General features: G+C 39.5%; 1 protein-coding gene across 12 annotated transcripts in view; it reads left to right on the plus strand.

The window, feature by feature from the left end:
• The window catches only part of col13a1 (collagen, type XIII, alpha 1), a 124,953-nt gene that overhangs the window by 87,656 nt on the left and 22,675 nt on the right, over window positions 1–14,622 (plus strand). For 11 of the 12 annotated variants that reach the window (XM_020607612.1, XM_020607621.1, XM_020607617.1 and 8 more), the window contains 12 exons: window positions 1,852–1,944; window positions 3,363–3,404; window positions 3,517–3,534; window positions 4,138–4,164; window positions 4,533–4,577; window positions 7,459–7,485; window positions 12,836–12,907; window positions 13,021–13,047; window positions 13,126–13,161; window positions 13,281–13,337; window positions 13,429–13,452; window positions 13,905–13,949. In XM_020607612.1, the coding sequence (XP_020463268.1) occupies window positions 1,852–1,944; window positions 3,363–3,404; window positions 3,517–3,534; window positions 4,138–4,164; window positions 4,533–4,577; window positions 7,459–7,485; window positions 12,836–12,907; window positions 13,021–13,047; window positions 13,126–13,161; window positions 13,281–13,337; window positions 13,429–13,452; window positions 13,905–13,949 (513 nt within the window). The remainder of the gene's footprint in view (window positions 1–1,851; window positions 1,945–3,362; window positions 3,405–3,516; window positions 3,535–4,137; window positions 4,165–4,532; window positions 4,578–7,458; window positions 7,486–12,835; window positions 12,908–13,020; window positions 13,048–13,125; window positions 13,162–13,280; window positions 13,338–13,428; window positions 13,453–13,904; window positions 13,950–14,622) is intronic. The other variant, XM_020607616.1, reaches the window with a different exon arrangement.

Genomic DNA, 14,622 nt, shown 5'->3' on the forward strand with positions numbered 1-14,622 from the left:
AAGGTAGTTACTTCAGAAACAGCACTGTAACCACGTTCTAAACTGAAGGTGCACTTTCTTTCTCTGTAGCTTTTTTCCCAGTTGCCTTCTTCAGCAAATGGAACTTGCTCAGTTTTCATCATGTGACCTAAGTAGTGGACTTTGGTAATGTAACGGCAAAAATCATAAACCCTGTCTTTGCTTAAAGACGGTGTTATCAGGAATGAGGTGGGAATGTCCTCCTTTATCTTTTTGGGCAGATTCTAGTCAGTGACTTTGCTTGTGAGCAGTTTTGGTCTCATCTTCACAGACAGACAACATCGTCTGTTTGTGGTACTCACTTGCATCCAGGCCCTTGCCAAGGGTCTTGGGGATATCTGGGGTATTTTAGGTGGTTTGACCCCATTCAGTGAGAAGGAGTCTAAATTAGTGGATGGCTGGAGAAAGATCAAGGATACATTCACATTCACTTGGCTTTGTTGTCTTGCCAGCTCAAGGCCAGCATAACTTGCTGTCTTTATGAAAATCTCCCCAGATGCAAGTCTGTGTGATTTTGTATATTGGCTTGTTTGGTATTTTTCTTACATGAACAAATACATTTTATGCTGAGGTGGGAGGACAGGCACAGATGAGCCCATGTATATGCTGATTAGGCAGTGCTGTGCAGCTCTGGTGCTCACTGTGACCAGAAACAGTGATGACACCTGCTCAGACCACCTCTTATCTCAAATGCAGGTGCATTGCGATTTTCCTAATACGAATCTAGGCTAGGTAGCATGTTACAGGCACTATTGACAGCAGTTAAACATTTATAAAGTTACATGTAAATAACCTCATTGCATGTCGCACACTAGATGCAGCTGTGAGTAAACTACACTATAAAAATGCTGCTGGTTACCAGACCAGAGTTTTTCTGTTTTCCATGCACAAAGGCTGGTCAATGATGACAGCAGAGTGAATATTTAGGTACAGTTCTTCTACAGTAAATATTGTCATCACAATTTAGAAATGGACGACATAATTATTAGGAAGAGAAGAGACAGGGCAAGAATCTTTTGTCATTTGGGACATCAGTCAGGTTTTCATGGAGCTTTTAGAGTGGATGAGAGGAGCTAGTTTGGTTGGCCCTAACTAAAGCCTGCCTCACCTCCAGCTGCTCATAGTGCATTCCTCCCACTAATAATGTATTCCACCTCTCTTCCATGTTGTGCACCTGGCTGCACCCAACAGTGGTCACCAAAAAATTGTTAGACACACCCACTTGCACCATAGCTCGGTTTTGACTTGAGTTTACTGCTTACAGGAAAATAAAGCCCATTGAGTCACCTTGAACAAGACACTGGTTATGATTCCACCCTTATATAAACTGCCCTTCACTACATAGGTCACATCACTTCCCTTTAATACTGTGACCAGTTTTTGACTAATATTAACTAATGCTGTCTTCAGTTAGTGCTGATGCTGGCACCAGTTTGTTCCTTATTCATAAACACCTGATGTTTGCTACTGGTGCCTCTTATCCAGGGTAGCTTGCTAAGGGTCCTTGATCACATCTTGATACCTGAGCAAAGTCCATTCCATGAAGTTTGTAGGATATGGTAAAAGCTGTGGAAAAGCTACCCAGTGAACCTTGAGGTTAGATTTTTTATTTTTTGTCACAGAAAGATTTTGTCACATGGTGTTTTGAAGGCCAAGAATGAATCTTTGTGCTCGAGCATTAAAACCACTTGCCTTGCTGCCCATCTAATCTTCTTCTCTGCAACCCTCCTGCTGTATTCATTTGTGGTGTGATCTGATGTATAGTGTGTGCTTGCATGGCCAGTGTGGCAACTCTCAGTCAAATGAGGCAGGTTGTAACTCTAGGTCTCTCAGCAGGGCGAGCCTGGAGCTCAGGGACCCCCAGGACCTCCAGGGCCCCCTGGATCCCCAGGGACGCCAGGCCTGAACGGAGCCAGTGGCCCACCAGTGAGTCCTAGTCTGTGTTCATTCAGAAATTCAGACCCTACTTATGCAGTGTATTTGTTCATTAGCCACCTTAGCTGAAAAAAACTTAGATGATCTGATGATCAGAACTGGTGAAGCCTCTTGGATGAGAGGTAAAACAACATTTTTCAGCTTACTATGACCTGGATGACCGAGAATCTGCACAGACATTAGCCACCTTATTAAACATTGCAGCTTCCACACAGACAGCAGTTGTTGGACAGACACTTTTTTAAATAAATCGTCTCAATCAGCCCATTCTTTTTAACACTTTTTGAATCAGTGGCCATTCGGTGTGTATGTCTCTCAGTACCTTCTGACTTCACTGCCCTGTTTGTGGCTCTTATCCTCAAGACAGTTGGCTGCTACTGAGGAAATCATAAAAATGCATGGATATAATTATTTTTGTTTTTACTGAAGAGTATTATTAGTTTTCAATTAGACAGGGACTACTCTTTGGAAGACCTGTTTTATACAGAGGGTTTCCATATAGTCTCTCTCACCCTGAGTAGGTGCTCACAGCTCATTGTTGACCAGTCTTTGGGCTGCAGCCTGGCTGATAACCACAAACTGTTACTGCCTGTGTAAAACTGTACAACTAGTCCATTATTAAAACACGAGATTAACAATAAAAACAAAAGAAAAGTTATCTGTTCTAGTGATACTCTATGTAGTTCAGACTATAAAGCAGTCACTTTAATGCTTTCTCTGTCATGCTGACAACTTTCCTGTGGATTATGACATATTCACATCAGATGGGGGTTACTATAGTTAATAGTTTCAGTCTTTTAAATCAGAATTGTAACTATGACTGGTAAATCATTTTGTGCTATATTTGACTTATCACTTAATAATAGTGACGTGCCTGAAAAGAAGACACATGCATGCATCATGTCAGCCAAACTGAGATGTTCAAAGAAATGGAGCCCAGATTTAAAACAAAAAAAAAAAAAAAAATGCATGCTGCTGTCCATTAATCAGCTCTTTCAAAACCGACATCAATTCCATGCTGCCACCTAAAACTAAAACTAGCCAACATTTTACTGACACAGCCACTGGAGCTCTTCAGTTTTTAAAAGGTTAAGGTGCCGTTTCATGTCTGGTGTTCGGTACACTTACTTTACCACCTGCTGCAGGCTTGGCTCCATGAATGAGCAAATATAGTGTAAAGTGCTTTGAGGTCACAGAGTGTGTAGAAAAGTGGTCCTTTATTTAAGTCTATTTATTGGTTTATTTTGCCTTCATTGCTTTAGTGGGAAAAATATTTAGAACTTAACGTCAACCTTTATGTTACTATATATCCACAAAATACATAGTTGAACATTTAAAAGACATCTTGTAACTGGAATTGAAGATAGTTTTGCACATTCTGTGTAAAGAGCTTTTACTCTTTCACACAGGGTAAGCCTGGTGAGCCGGGCAAGCCAGGAAAAGACCCAAGGGTAAGCTGTGGTTCAGTGACTCCTCAAGCTTTATGTTTTCAGAAACATCTCAATAGTGAAAATCTGTTGGGGTGAAACTGACTCTTTTGCAATTTTTTCATTGTTTCTGCAGCTTTTACCAGGACTGAAGGTAAACAGTTTCTCTTTTTGTACAAACACCAAAATTACAGTTCTGAAAAACTTCATAAACCGTAACAGTGGCCACCATGACTATGTGTCTATCATGATGAATCTAGATTTATTACAGACAAACACAATCAGGCCCAAATAAAACAAGCAGGGAATTAGGGATCAAATCAAGATGTTTTCACTTCGTCTCCGTGCAGCTGCTCTGAACTTCATATCAACCTCATCTATACAGCATAAACACTACACGTCTGTTTCCTTTGGATTAGATGAGTACATCTCCATGGGGTCCATTCATTGTCTTGGGTTCTTTAAAAGAAGGAATGTAGATTGTGAGGTCAGAAAAATGTACAGAGTCCTGTAAATACTTCTTACTATGGAAATCAAGCTAAATCCCATAGTGGTTCTCACAGTACAGGCTTCATTTTGAGCAGTAATAACTGGGCTGGGGTGCAGTCAGAGACGCATTAAGGTGGAAACCTTGACTTTGAAGCCCTCAAATCGGGCCTCAGCCACCTGCTTATCTGTATATCTGTCAGTGTAAAATACAGGATTTGTTATATTGGCTGAATATGAGATTTACACACATTTTTAAAAATCTCTCTAGGGTGAGCCAGGTGTGCCAGGACAAAAGGTGAGATCTTTTCTGTATTTAACTCTGGAAAAGGGACATAAACAGTGGTAGTCATGGAATGGTTAGTTATTAACCAAAGGATTTTTCATTGTAAACAGAAGGAACTACACATCTATTTCCCCTTTTAATGGTAGGCTTTTAAAGACGGTGTGCCTCCATATGCCTGGAGGGGTTAATGCAGAAGGAAGCAGTAATTGTTTTCATAAGTTAAAGAGTTTATCTGTACGCACTAAGCTGGTATTTTAGAAAGAAATCAGACACGAGATAGACAGTGGGGCTTTTAGAGTACCCCAGGAGAAGATGGTTGCTTCTAAGAAACTTTTAAAAATCTGTATGAAATTATTTTTTGTCTCTTTGTCTCTCCATAGGGTGATCAAGGTGATGTCGGCTTTCCAGGCCCCGAAGGCCCAAAGGTTTTTAACTTTCTACCAGTTTTTCATGTTTGATTTGATTTGATTTGATTTATTCTTTCAAGCATGTAAAGACAGTTGATATGACAACTCACATAATTTTACACACAACCCAATACCCATTTGCTTATACCTAGTACATGCTTGAATGGAGTAGGAAGAAGTCAGACTTATCCAGTCCTACCCCATGACATCATCTTACCATCATTGGTTTGCAAGCAGTAAATGATTCACTTCTACCCACACAAGTATTATACTAAAAAAAGATTATAACAGTGTTAACATTCTTACATCACACAAGTAATATACTAAAGAATTATTACAGAGTGTTAACATTCATACACCACACCCACAATGTTCCATGTAATTAATCATTGAGCCTGTTCTTGCATATATCTTGATTGACACATACCTTTATATTTATGTTTAAACTTGTCAATTCTATTACTATTTTTTATGTCCACACTTAAATTATTCCATAGTTTTACCCCACTCATGGAAATACAAAATCTTTTTTTGGTTGTACGTATAGCATGAATTTTTAAATTTAACTGACCCCTTAAATTGTATCCCCCTTCCCTTTCATTAAATAGTTTTTGAATTCCACCAGGTAATAAATTGCTCCTGGCTTTATACATAAACACTGCAGTCTTATATCCAACTAAATCAAAAAAGTTTAACAATTTAGACTGTATGAAAGCTACATTGGTGTGATCCCTATATACTCGTTCTATATTAGCTCCCCCAATTTTCAATTGAAGTTCATTATCTAGTCTACGATTCCCAAATACCATAAATTTAGTTTTATCCAAATTCAGAGATACTATATTACTGTTTGACTGTTTGACTGTGTTATTCATGTTTTGTTCAAATGGGCACAACAAAGCGTTTAAAATTAAGCTTTAAAGGATATATTCAGCTTTCTTAAACTCTATCTTATAACATTCACACCATTCACACATACAACATTCAAATCCCATATGTACATTGATATGAGTTAGTGGTCACTGTTGACATTCTTCTTTTCTATACTGGCCATAATTTCACCTGATCTTCCTTTAACAACAGCTTTTATGGAGAAGTATAATATGAGCTATAGTCAAATGAAGTATCTTTATTGTAGTTTTTATTAATGTAATGTAATTTAGTTTAATTTAATTTAATTTTGTATGTCTTTAGCTGCTACTGCACTACCAAACACAGCGAGGAAACACTGTCCATGGAGACACAGAGTGCATGTTGTTTTGCATTCTAAAAAACTGTAAGGCAGTTAATTTGTCTAACTTGCATCCCTGAAGTAAGCTCAGTTTTACAGTTGATTTTTGCATGAGGAGTGTGGCTCTTGTCTGCATTATTCACGTCATCTGTCCAGCAAGCATCACTTTTTTCATTTTTATTCAATGATAAAAAATATTAAATGAAGCTTTGGGAACTGTTTAAAATTGAATTGACAAGAATACTGAAGCCCTGACCTCACAAAGTCCTGCAGGCAGCACCTGCTGCTGCATTTATGGTTTTGACATTTATTCAGTGGAAAGTGTTGGCTGGTTTATTGCACAATATTCTTCTTAGTATTGAATAAACAGAGATAAACAGCATGTACACACACACACTGACACAAACATGCATGCACACTGTGGATGGCGGCTTGAAGAATGTAACCTTGGCTATGAAGCTGTGGAGGGGGTTGATGTGAGCTATGCCCATGACACTCTCCACATGTTTGTCCTTCACCACCTTTCCATGGCTCAACAGACCTCCTCTAAAGGACACACACGGAGACCAACAAGCACTCAGCAACTGTTCTACACTAATCCAAGCCATTACTGCAACTGGCAAAAATAGAATCTAGAGTTTGGGGGCATTATAGATGACGAAAGAAGAGATGCCTAAAATGTGTGTGTATGTCGGGGTGGAGTGGGGTGGGTGTTAAGAAAAGAGTAAAGTTTAATGTTATAGAGGTTTAAAAGAGGATATCTGTGGCAGCAACATTAGCATTCACCTGGAGCTGTGTTTCTGGCCAAATGATAAATGCAAGTCCATTCACTCTCCTGTTAGCTAGCTGTTAGCTAGCTGGTTTGTCAGGTGCTAGGGGCATCCGCTATGCTCACCAGCTTGTTTGTCTGCTGTTTGTACTTAGCAGTTAGTGGACAGTGGTTTTAACATGGGAACATAGCTGCTAGTCATGAAAACCAAAACAGTGAGTGAGTGAACTAAAAGAGGTTAAAACGCCACCACAGACATTCACCGTTTAATATTTGACTTCATATTGTCACACAGCATTCTCTACATGAAGCATAGGGGAAACATCAACATGTTATTTACTGTCTGTCTGCTCAGGTTTATAGAAATGTTTGATTGATTAGTGGAGCTGCTTATGTTGAGTTTAAAGACCAAGTAATTCATTCAGTGTAAAAATTTAATTCGGTGTTCTTAACATCTCAGTTTTGCTGTTGTTGTCAAACACTGGAGCTGCTGCTATCACAACAAAGCTGCAGTGTCCTTACCATGATGAATTTTGCCTGAAGCCAGAAATAAAAACTGAGATTGAAGCTGAACTGTATAGGTCACAGTGAAACAAGCTGTTCCTCTGATGTTCTTGGGACTGTTGGAGGAACCTTGTAGTGGTGAGCTTCTGTGCAGAATAATGTCTTGTAAACTTGAACTATTCTTCCATTGCACTATTTGAAATCAACCCAAAATCTGGTTTCTGTTTTCTGTCATGGGCTTTATGAGCACATGAAACGACTGAGATGAGGGTGCAGATATGCAGCTGGTGCCATCTGGCTTTTGGTTTGTCCAGAGCTTGTCCTCCATCTAGTGGACTACAATGATTGTTGTCTGTTGTTAGAGTTATAATATTTGTCTCTGTTTTGCTTCACAGGGAGTTAAGGGAGATCCCGGTATTAAGGTAAGATGTTTTACCTTTTCATTTTCACCAACAGCTGCCACAGGTTGCAGATCATTTTCTATGTCCTGTCCACAGCCATAGCCAAGACTTCAGAAATACTGCAGTCCTGAATAGAAGACACTCCCCTAATCCCTACACATATACAGATACACAGAACCTGTATCTCTAAAACCTTTATGAACAAATTCAATTCAAGTTTGATAATTTGTTTAATTTAAGACACATGAGAAATGTCTCAACTCATAAAGCAACATTTAATGAACACTGAAAGAGTCACAGTCATCTACAGTAGTTTTGAGATACAAATAGTTTTTGTTGCATAGCCACAATTTTTCTGTCAGTCTTTGCAAGTGCGAAAAAGATAAAGCATGTTGTTGGAAATAATAGCTTTCCACCAGAATTTGCATCTCAAGTTTCACTTCATGAGCAAAGACCATGTTACCAAGTGGTACATAGTTTACTTGACACCAATGGGGATGGCGATAGTGGTTGATAAGTGAAGGTGACATCAGTGGTGTGAGGAAGGCCTGAGGCTTGGAGCTGGCTCCACAGGACAGGACCTTGATAGATTTGTAGATGTAACAAGAGAGTATCTTACTTTGCTTGCGTCGACTAGTCTGCCAGTTCTTTGAAAAGAATAAAAGATCTCAACATTCCGTATATGCAGTGTGCTGACACAGGATTTACTAAGCTAATAATGATCCAGGGTTGGGAGGTTTGCCTCACAGAATAATAATCAACAACAAATGAAGGGTCAGAATTATGGTAGCCCCACTATTAGCACATTGTTTTGTTTTTTTATTAGCCAGCTTCATCAGTATATGATAAGCCTTTAATGGAAAGCATGATAATTGAGACTGGATCTGGAGAAATCTCCACTGGCGGCTGTTTAATTCTTTTTCCAAGCCAACAATTGCCACTTCTGTCCAGTGACCAACATTCAGATCTTCTTTGTTCCCTGGTTTTCCTCCAGTTTAAGGGTGTCTGCTTTTAGTGTGCTGCAGCTTCTCTGGGCTGCTGCTTCCATACCCTCTCCAGAAAGATGAGCAGTTTCCCAGAAGAGAGGGGAGAGAAGATGAAAGTCAAAGTCAGGCATGAGGTTGTGTGTGTGTGCCATGCCGAGGATTATTTATGCATGGTGAGATCACAGAAGTTGCAGCTGGAGTCTGGATGATTGAAACTTGGATTAAATGTGTCCCTTATTACAAAGGCTCTTTGGGCATTTGTAGTGAAGAGGTAATATCTGTCTTAGAACACAAATAACCTGAAATCCTTCATGAATTTAAATCTACTTGTAAGGGCATGGAGTTGTACTGTAATGGCTTGGTAAATTAATCAATATTATAACAACAGTCCAACAATAAATCCTCCTTCATAAAGGTGATAATGTTCCGTATGTGTTGAAACTGTCTAAAAGTGTTGACTCAACAGTATGGTCATTATGGAAGATGTAAGTTGTGGTGGTGTAGAACTGTACTGGGGAAAACTCCTGTCAGTGTTTCATAGAAGAACAGAGATATTTGACTTGCTGAACAATTTTAAGATGTTTTCACTGGGCAGAGTTTCTTGAGCAAGCCTCGTCTGTTTGAGTTCTCATGTCCTCACAACAGTAACTCAACAGTGTCCTTGTTTCTAATGAGTACCGAAGCAGTCATAGCCATATGTATGTGTGTGTTTTCTCCATTAAGCCTCACAGATGGGAGCAAGAGGAAGAAAGAAGGAAAACACTTGAAGGAAAGTGCATATTCCTGTATCCACAGGAAACAGCGACCTGGAAAGGCTTTTGTTGTTTAGTAATACAAGGAAATTGCTTTTGCAGGCTGATCCTTAATGTTTGAGTATGGTTGGGAAAAATCGTTCTATATATAATCTCAGAGAGCTGGCCGCCGGTGTCTTTCAAGGGAAAATCCACAATGGCCATTAATATCTGCCTGATGCAGACCGCAAATGAATGCCTTTTCTAGACTCAGCTGCTTCAGTTCCAAAGCCACAGACACAGAAGAAAACTGATTTCTCTCCACTCTTCATTTTCAGCTCATAATTCTATAAAAAATCAAGAATTCACTATTTCCTGAACTAACCAGACATGCTGGGTTACAGATTATAGAATTTATCCATCTTGCACTTTGGTCCTAATATACTGAATACCAATATTTTGTCCAAAAATGTTCACAGTTTCCAGAGGATAATTCCTTCAAGTATTTCCCTTTGTGACCACCCAAGAGCTTTCCTTTAGTACTGCTCTTACACCTACACAAAAACATATACACAAGGTGGTTCCTAATCTAACTGACAGAATTCCATGTAATACTTGGCACATCCATGGTCCTAAAACGATGTACCTTTTTGAATCTGAACGTAAATATTAGAGTAAATACATTACTTATATTAATAAAATCATTTGTGGATAGAGGGTTTTGGAGGAACAAGGAGAAATCCAATCTCAATAGTTTATGTAAGAGGGGATAGGAGCCAAATACAGACACCAAGGGTGAGCAGGCTGAAAATCAGTCAGTGAATCATGGTTGGCAGCAAAAGGTTCAAACACAATCTGGAAAGGTGAAGGCCAAAAGGCAGGTCGCAAACAAGCCATAGGTCTGAACACAAATAGCTGCTCGTGGGCACATTTAAAGTAGAAGGGTATGAGTCAGGAACAGGACACAGGCAGCAGTGGCCAGGATAGCAGTAAAGCAGTTGAACAAGCAGGAGGGTTTGGTGATGGTGGTGGGGTAGGAGTTAAGTATACAGGTGCATGATGAGGTTAGATGAGGCCAGATGACATTAAGAACAACTGCTGAACAGGATGGGATTGTTGACTTGGTGACTGACTGGACCAGCTAACAAGTAGCTGCTGCTTTGACATCTGAGGTGTTGTCTGGTGATTTTCTGGTTGAACTAGACTACATATTGTACTTTACACAATTACAGATTGTTGCCCTAGGGCTTATTTTAACAAGAATCATACCTATAATGCCTGACACAATAGCCACAATAACAATACATTAACGATGTGTGGAGTTGACGCTCATTAGAAACAGCTGGTACTGAGTATTAAGTAGCAGTACTCAGTTGCTAGACACTGAAACGGTTGAAACATATGTTTTTGTTTACTTACAGAACCCATCCCAAGGAGGGCTTATGTTGTATTAATATAATTTACTGTACAATACTAATAAATATAAGAAATATATGATATGTGTACAATTATAAAAGAAAACAGTCACATGAAAACATGTAAGAACACCCCTACACATTAACTTGTGCAGCCTGTAGCAGTGTGGTGCTGACTTTCTTTCTCTCTTTCTTCCAGCATTGTGGCTTCTATATATTACCAAACTAACTGCTATCAATTTAGGTTTACCACACTGAGCAGTGTTGCCCTGCTCTCTAGTGGCACGAAAGGTTCACGACACTTACTCAGAGACTAAAAAACCCCAAATGCTTGAATGTTTGGTATATATACAGCATGATGTCATCAAAAGAATTTGAAATGCCAGTGTGACAAGGATGAAAGTTCAACAAAACTTAACTGAAGCATTTGAAATATATATAATACATATTTTGTCTTTACACTAGTTATAAGGAGCTTGTAGAAGTGGCTGGCCAGCCACATTAATAGCCACACCCGCACAACTGTATGCAATTCAATGCAGCACTTCTGCCTTAACATCTGTGTAATTTGTGCATCATCTCGTTTCCATGCTTGCTATATAGAGCACTTCACAGTTCTCTGAGATATGACTTGCAACTTTCATTAATTTGTTATACTCAATCTACAGCTATGAGAGGTTTTATTACTGCATCATCAGATATGCAGTTGACAGCCCAACTCTTCCATCTGGGGAAACAGGATTGTAGGATCGACCTCTACCAGCCTTGCTATATCTGTCCTTGTGTCCAGCTGTGACTATAGATCATCTATAAACAATCTCATTAATCTGAAAAGAGAAGCAAGAACACAGATGGCTGGCAGTAAATGAGTGTGTTTTTAACAACCAGTTTCAGAGAGTTCCTCACGCTGTGACTGGCAATCACTTTTTCATTTCACTTGGTTGGCATTGAAAACAAAACCATAACTGAAAGAACAAAACAAAGCTGTAACTGAAAAACAAACATTGGCATTAAAAAGGATCAATATTAGAAAAAATGGCAATCTTCCAATTTGATTGTCCTTTATTGTGATTATTCATTAACAAAAAGATTTCATGAATTTGAAAGTGGATGTTCATACCAAAGCTGTGACAGACTGGAAGTGAAACTGGAAGAAAAAACTTTGAGAGACTTAAGTTAACAAAAAATCTGAAGATTGTCATTTTTCCAGTATTAAAATGCTCATGAACTCCCATGTTAAAATGCCCAAGGTTACAGCAGAAATCATGTTTACAGCCTGGTTTTGGTCTCTTTAGCTAATTTCCCCTTCCATGACAACTGTACAGGGGATGATTTTTTTTATAACTTGCCCATTTATATTATAGTGAGAGTAAAGGTTGTGCATAATTAAGGGTGTGGTCACTGTGAGTGACAAGTGGGAGGTTCATGCCATTGGTGGCTGGCCGCTAGCCGTCTAGAGAGCTCCACCTCTTTGCTCCTTTTTGGTTTAGAGCATTGGTCCACATGTGAGGGTTCAAAGACAGGTAACGACTCACCGATACCAGACCCTAACAAATCAGTCATTAGGGAACATTGTTGGCAGTCAAATGCCACCCAGTGGGATAAATACCTCCTGCTCACCACCGGTCGGACAGAACTGATGAAGCCTCTTGGATGAGAGGGGAAAGGTATTCTACCTAAAACTACGTCCAGATGCCTTCTTCTAAGTTTTTTCAGCATAGTACGACCTGGATGACTGAGAATTTGCATAGACAAGGCACCTCTAAATACAATTTAGCTCAGGACAACACCACCTTTAACTAGGACCCCTGTAATGAACATTTCATTGGATTTATATATTTATGACAATAACTAAATAACTAAAACATTTTGAGCTTCATAAACACAGATGTTAAGGTGGAGATGTTGCACTGAATTGCATACAGTTGTGCAGCTGTACCTAATAAAGTAGCCAGTGAGTTTATTTTTTAATATTTTGAAATACACACAAAAAAGGCAAATCAGTGGTTGTTTTTTTTGTCACCATTTTTTACCTTTATGCACTCTTGACCAGTGTGTGGAGAATCAGGTTTCCTGGGCATTCTTGGGTTAAAAGTAAAGTAATTTCTGAGCATTGTCTGTGGCTTCACAGACTAAATCTCTCTTATTGTGCTGTACAACCCTTATGTTATGTTTTCTTCATTTTAACAACAATCATACATGCATGCATTCCTTTTGTTTTGTATTGCATGCACTGCAGGGTGAGAAGGGAGCACCAAGCATTAAAGGAGAACCAGGTTCACCTGGATTGCCAGGCCTAATGGGACCCAAGGTAAAAGGAAATAATTGGATTAGTGGACAAATACATGCAGACTAGTTTAGATTATTTATTAAGAAACAAGAGATAGTGCTTATCAGAGTCTCTGTATGGTATTGTTCTTACAGGGTGACAGAGGTGACCCAGGAGACAAGGTAAGATAAAACAGCATTATGCAGAAAACAAGTTCAAAATGCTTCTGGAGAATCTAAGTACATGCATTTAACCTCTAGGGGGATGCAGGCCCTGAAGGCCCAGCTGGACCAAGAGTAAGTCATGACGGGCAGGTTCATGACAACATGTTGCAAATGTTGACATACACAAAATGCTTATTACATTCATGAAGAATTTACAAATGAGCTTACAAGTGATCTTTTTCACATTATAGGGTGCTCCAGGCCCAAATGGAGAACCAGGAAAGACTGATATCCACAACAATGAAAATGTCTGTTGTTCTTATTTAGTTGCACTTTTGTAGATGTGGAAAAACTACAGAATGATGTAAAGTATTTTTAATATTTAATATTCTTCCACAGGACATTCGCAACATACCCCTGATGGTAAGTGCTTTTTAGGGCTCATTGTAACTTTTGCAAACATTACAGGAAGCTCTGTTTAATATGATAAAATAATCCTTTATTGTCGTTATAACACGTACAATGAAATTTTAGAGTCGGTGCAAAAACATAAAAAAAACATAACATATGAAATAAAACTATATTAAAACAATCGTTAAAAAACAAAATAAACAACAGACTTCACCACCCCATCACCACCACCCCCGCCCCCTTCCCCCAGACACACACACACACACACAGGCATATTATATTTTAGCAGCACTGAATGTGGTAACTGCTACTGAGTAAAAACTATTCTTGAATCTAGTGGTCATTGATTTGATTACTCTGAACCATCTACCTGACAGCAGCAGTTGAAAGAGTGAACATCCAGGGTGTGAAGTGTCCTTAATGATGTTCTGAGTTTCTAATCATGTGATCTATTCTCTTCCTAGGGTCCCCCTGGTTTACCTGGACCTCCAGGGGCCCCTGGTGCCAAGGTAGGAGACATTTCAGAATGATAACCATTCCCAGCTGACACTGGGTGTATACACCCTGGACAGGTTGCCAGTCTATCTCAGGGCGGACACAAAGAGACAAACAACCACACACAAACATTCACACCTGGGGGCAGTTTAGAGTCACCAGTCAAGCTAAGTTGCATGTCTTTGGACTGTGGGTGGAAGCCGGAGTACCTGGAGAGAACCCACAGAGACATGGGGAGATCATGCAAACCCCACACAGAAAGGCTGCGGTTAGCTGCAAGGTTTAAACTTGAAGCTTTCTTGCTGTGAGGTGACAGTGCATCACTCACGGTCATTTGAACGGGGTCAGTCTCCTGGTACAGCAAGGCTGCCAGTGCAGGAGGTCCAGCTGACCACAGAAAGAGTGGTCTGATGGCTCAGTTTTTTGTAATCTGACATCATCTGGTAAAGCACTGCATTACCCAGTCAAATGCACAAAATTGTACATTCCTTTCTAACATTTATCTCTCAGTTGTAATGAGAAAAGAAACAATGCAGTAACTGCTGCTGTGCTATGTTGGTGGACTGAAACACCACCAACATAGCTAACGAATTTTCAGGCAATCATGTTACTTGAAACTAACTGATGTACATTATGTCCCGCGCCGCTGATGTTCTGCCCTGGGATTAGTCCCTGCTTTGTCTGATG

Source organism: Monopterus albus, unplaced genomic scaffold (genome assembly GCF_001952655.1).
Source record: "Monopterus albus unplaced genomic scaffold, M_albus_1.0 scaffold87.1, whole genome shotgun sequence".
NCBI classification, from domain to species: Eukaryota; Metazoa; Chordata; class Actinopteri; order Synbranchiformes; family Synbranchidae; genus Monopterus; species Monopterus albus.